Source organism: Drosophila sulfurigaster, chromosome X, assembly GCF_023558435.1.
Source record: "Drosophila sulfurigaster albostrigata strain 15112-1811.04 chromosome X, ASM2355843v2, whole genome shotgun sequence".
NCBI lineage: Eukaryota > Metazoa > Arthropoda > Insecta > Diptera > Drosophilidae > Drosophila > Drosophila sulfurigaster.
In genome coordinates, this window is record NC_084885.1 from 15,168,182 (window position 1) to 15,173,168 (window position 4,987).

Consider the following 4,987-nt stretch of genomic DNA (forward strand, 5'->3'; position numbering starts at 1 on the left):
GATTGTTTTCATGTTCATTTTATGACATTTCTATATTCTCAATTTTAAAATTTGTTTTATACTTAAATGTATAATTTTTATAGACTATTTTCACGTTCATTTTATGACAGCTTTGTTCACATTTTTATATTCCTAATTGTAAATTTATAAATTTTGGTATTTTTATAGATTGTTTTCATGTTCATTTTATGGCATCTTTGCTCACATTGTACTTATGAAATTTTTATTTTTGTATAATTTACTTGTTTCTATTTGAGATTTTCTGTTCTGTTCACTTCCTCTTTGTACATAAATGTAGTGTATATTTTAATGTGCTCGAATATTTACTTAAATACTTGATAAACATGCGATTTTTCCGTTTTATAATAATAATATATAATAGGGAAACTATATGCAGAACAACTCAAAAAAGAAGTCACGTTGTCAATGAATTCCAACGAAATTCGCCATGATATGAAATAGTTTATAAAAGCGATCCAGAAATATGTGTACTATGTACAGTAAATGGAAATCTCTGCAAATTTAATTAGAGTTCTAAATCAAAAAGAGTTTAAACAGGTTTAAGAGATTGTGTCACGTTTTATTCACAATGATCAAATTAGATTTCGTTTCTTAAAAAATTATGGTATATATTTTGTAATAGCATTAATTAAAAGCATATAGTACATATTTAGTGTTAGTTACGGTTGTACCTAAATAAAGTGGACCAGCGGCAAGAATTGAAAACAAAACAAAATGTAAATATATTTTATGTGAAAAGTTGAAGCAGCAACTTTCATTTAATAATAACTAAATAATAGAGTTTGGGTGTGTGTGTGTACATAAATGAATTTAGATGATTTGCGATCATCGCTCGTGGAATTTTTGTTACGCGTACTTGAAGGAAACTCGCAAATCTACTGAGAATTTGGAAACAAATTTCGAGTAATAATAATAAAAAGGGGTCTTCAGAGGGCGGAAGTTTTACAGGATCTTCTGGCCGGGCAACGAGAACTGGCTGCTGAACTGGATGACACATTTGTGCAGATCCTCAACCTTCTGCTTGATCTCCTCGTTCTCCTTGAGCGTCTGCACGAAATCGGCTAACTTGGGTCCGCAGGCGGCACCAGCTGCCTCCTTGGCAATGCTCAGGGCTGAATCGATGAACTTGACCACCTGCTCAATGTCAGACTCGACGAGACCGCGCGTGGTCAACGCCGGGGTGCCCAGACGAATGCCCGATGGATTCATGGCGGACTTGTCGCCGGGCACCGTGTTCTTGTTACAGGCAATGCCCACCTCCTCGAGTATGAGTTCGGCCTTGGCGCCCGTCAGTCCCACGCTGCGGACATCGACCAGCACCAAGTGGACATCGGTGCCACCGGTGGCCACCTTGTAGCCCAAATCAATAAGACCCTGACACAGAGTCTTCGCGTTCTTGATCACCTGCGCCTGATAGGACTTGAATTCAGGTGACTTGGCCTGTTTGAAGGTGGTGGCAATGCCCGCAATGGCATTGTTATGGGGTCCACCCTGTAGCGATGGGAAGACGGCCTGATTGATGCGCTCCTCCAGATCGTAGAGCACCTGCTCGCCATTGGCGCGTGTGGAGCGCACACCTTTGCGGAAGAAGATGACACCGGCGCGTGGACCACGCAGCGTTTTGTGTGTGGTCGTTGTCACAATGTCGGCATACTCAAACGGTGAGGGTATCTGCTCAGCAGCCACCAGACCGGCCACATGGGCCATGTCGGCCATCAGATAGGCGCCAACATCGTTGCAGATCTGACGGAATCGAGCATAATCCAGCAGACGGGAATAGCACGAGATGCCGGCAATGATGATCTGAGGGCGGAAAGTCTTGGCTGCCTCGGCCAGCTTGTCGTAGTCAATGATGCCGGTCACGGGATCCACCTTGTAGGGCATGCTCTCGAAGAATATCGATGTGGCCGAGATCTTCTTGGTGGGCGTGAAGAAGCCGTGCGTCAAATGGCCGCCATCGGGCAGATCCAAGCCCATAATACGATCGTGGGGACGCAGGACGCCGGTGTAAGCGGCCAGATTGGCGGGGGAACCGGAGTAGGGCTGCACATTGACGCCCCATTCGCTCTTGTCCAGATTGAAGAGTTCCAGGCCACGGTTCTGGGCCAGGCGTTCAATCTGATCGATGTACTCGTTGCCACCATAGTAACTGCAGACAAGAAAAACAAAGTTCATTAATCAAAAGCTCATTTTCGAAAGCGCATTAAAGCTTCACAATGGAAGTTGGAAGTTGAAAGCGTCTTTTAATAGGGTAAGTAGAGACAAATATTGAAAGTTTTCCAGAACACGATCAGTGCAGCAATGATGTAAAAGCACATTAAAGTTGAAAGCTCATTTTTATGTTGACAGCACTTTAATGCTCAATATTTACTCACATTACAAATAAATGCAAGCGATTTCAAATGACTTGCTTAGCTTAAATCACTTTTGTTTTTCTTTTACATTATTATACTCGTCTCTTGCACATATTTCAAAAGCACATTAATGAAACGTTTAGTTTTCCCAACTTACCGTTTGCCTGGATAGCCTTCGGAGTATTTGTTGGTCAGACACGAGCCCAAGCTCTCCAGCACCGCCAATGAGGTAAAGTTCTCGCTGGCAATCATCTCGAGCCCCTCAATCTGACGCTGCTTCTCCTTCTTGATGATATCGGCGAGCTCGGGATCGCTCTCCTCCAAAGATTTCTGCAGCATTTTCTGGTCAGCCATTTTCTATGTGTGAGTGTGTGTGTAAATTACGTAATAAAATATTATCAAATTTGGAATTTAATCAACAAAAGTAGGAATTTTGCTGTTGCGTTCGGGGCAACGATCGTTAATGCACTGATGCATGCAAGCTATTTATGTGGATCTTTTTGTGCTGAGGTTGTTTGCATATTTTCGAACTAACCAACCAATTGGGTTCAATGGGTTCAAAAAAACATTGTATAGGAAAAATTGTACAGTGATAAGACGGTAATCGGCAATCGGAGAGAGGATCGGGAACGAGAACCGGAAAGCGATTCGTCGCTTGGCAATTGAGCGGTGATCCAATATAAAAATATAATTAATGGAACGAAATCTATATTCCGATAAGATTACTACACAAAACAATCTCGACTGGCATGTGCAAGGCTCGACCATTGCGTCTATACTATATGCTACTATATGTCATATGTCAGTTGTTGTCCACTGCATATTACAGTAACAGGAGATAACGAGACCCCCCCGTGATAGGGAGTGCATCTATTTGCGTACATATTGTAATCACCCAGCCTTGGTGTCGAAAGTTCAATAAGATAAGACTCTCAGACTCGGTTGTGTTGAGCCCCCCAACAGATCAGCAGATCAGACGCAAGGTTGTCGTAATCTAGAAAGAAGCTACTCGAAGAAGCCACAGTTTAACATAACCTCAATGAGGTTAAAGCCACTTCAACGCGATAAAAGTTGAATAGCAATTAGTTGTATTTACCTCAATAAGTATTTCTTCACAATTGCAGAATTACACTTGTTTTTCGTAGAACCGATCTTTACAATTGACAATTGTTTGATTTAGTGCTGAGTTGAGAATTTTTGTTCGTCTCTTATAAGCAAAAATCAGCATCTCAATTACACTACATAGCAGCAAAAATGAAAAACCCTCACGTAATTTGACTTTTCAATCATTGCCAGATGCGCGAGGCAGCGAAAAGAAATAAACAAGCCGAAATGCATATGTACATATATGTATAAGCTAATAATAATAATTGTTTGGGGCGTTTCCAGCTATTATCAGGTGCAAAATTTGCAACTTGCAAATCAGTTTTAAATGGGAGATCAGGAATCTCGTGTGTGTGGGCCAAAAATTAACTATTTAAATGAGCTGCGCACGAAGCACAGGGTGACTCGGTTTAGGCGTTCTTTCAAGGTCAGCTTAAAAGCCACGCGTTGCTAGCGAAGCGAAACAGCAACAACAACAAACTAAAACGTGTTGCCGGCACAGTCAGAGAGAGCGAGAAAGACAAAGGAAATCTGCGAAAACTTGCACATTTTTTCACTTAAAAAAACAAGCACTTGCTCACACGATAATGCAGTCAATAAAGTGATTACGATTTGTATAAATTATAACAAATAAAGAAAAAATAAAAAAACAAAACTAGATTAGTTTTCTTAATACGCACTTACCACGCGTGAGTCTGAACTGTGTCTGATCGCACCGGTTGCCGCAAGCACTGACGGCGAAAACTTTGTCGTTACGGCGAAGTTGCTGATCGGCTGTCGCCGTTGTTTGTACGCCAAACAGCTGTTGTGCCTGTTATGGCTGTGACTGTTCAATGCATTCGCACACCGCTGCAACTGCAACCTATGTGGGAGGCGCACTATAACCCCAACAGATCGTGGATTCATCATAATCGTGAGTGTGGTGCTGTTGAAATTCTGCGCAGAGATATTCAATTATGCCGCGTCTCTGGCGTTTGGATCTGTACTAGCAGCAAAGACTCGGTGTGGCCCGCCAAACTTCTCAACACATTGACGCACAGATACCCTCTGACCTGCATTTTCTTTGATAAGCAAACCGACCGTGTGTGGTAATCGCACAAAATGTTGTTTACTTGCCTTGTCTCTACTATTGAACAGTACCGGCTGCTTCCCGCTGCGACCATAAAATCAGCTGTTTTCTCCTCTATCGATAATTTACAACTGCAAATTTTAAAAATACATTTGGCCAAAAATAAGTGCAAAAAATAATAAAATAAGAATAGAAACTATAAAAATATTTAAAATTTTTAAGAGATATAAAATTCTAACATTCAAACTCTGAATTTAAAAGAAAACTGAAAATAAGAAACTACATTTTGTATGCTTAAAGCTTGACAATTATCGATAAGCCTGCTCGATAGGCCATCGACAGCACAACTCTGTTTTAAGTGTTGCAAGGCGCCAACGGCGAAACTGGCTTTTGTGAGCAAGTAAATCTGCTAACACTGCTCAGTCGATTTTGAACTGTT

At 41.3% G+C, this 4,987-nt stretch overlaps 1 protein-coding gene across 2 annotated transcripts; it reads right to left on the bottom strand.

Moving 5' to 3' along the window:
- Positions 1–742: 742 nt before the first annotated feature.
- Positions 743–4,515, bottom strand: LOC133849453 (serine hydroxymethyltransferase). Of its 2 annotated transcripts, none has more exons than XM_062285553.1 (3): positions 4,164–4,515; positions 2,533–2,732; positions 743–2,170 (listed from the first exon to the last, which is right to left on the bottom strand). In XM_062285553.1, the coding sequence occupies exons 1-3, from the start codon at positions 4,386–4,388 to the stop codon at positions 964–966; spliced, it is 1,632 nt and encodes a 543-aa protein (XP_062141537.1). In that variant the 5' UTR covers positions 4,389–4,515; the 3' UTR covers positions 743–963. The 2 variants fall into 2 exon arrangements, with proteins under 2 accessions (XP_062141537.1, XP_062141538.1); XM_062285554.1 differs by lacking the exon at positions 4,164–4,515 and adding an exon at positions 3,472–3,491.
- Positions 4,516–4,987: the final 472 nt, after the last annotated feature.

Excerpts from the sequence above, each read along its gene's own strand:
- LOC133849453 (XM_062285553.1), bottom strand. The coding sequence starts at position 4,388 with ATGATGAATCCACGATCTGTTGGGGTTATAGTGCGCCTCCCACATAGG. Across the intron at positions 2,733-4,163 it reads ACAGTTCAGACTCACGCGTG|AAAATGGCTGACCAGAAAAT; the intron begins GTAAGTGCGTAT and ends ACTCACACATAG. Across the intron at positions 2,171-2,532 it reads GAAGGCTATCCAGGCAAACG|TTACTATGGTGGCAACGAGT; the intron begins GTAAGTTGGGAA and ends TCTTGTCTGCAG.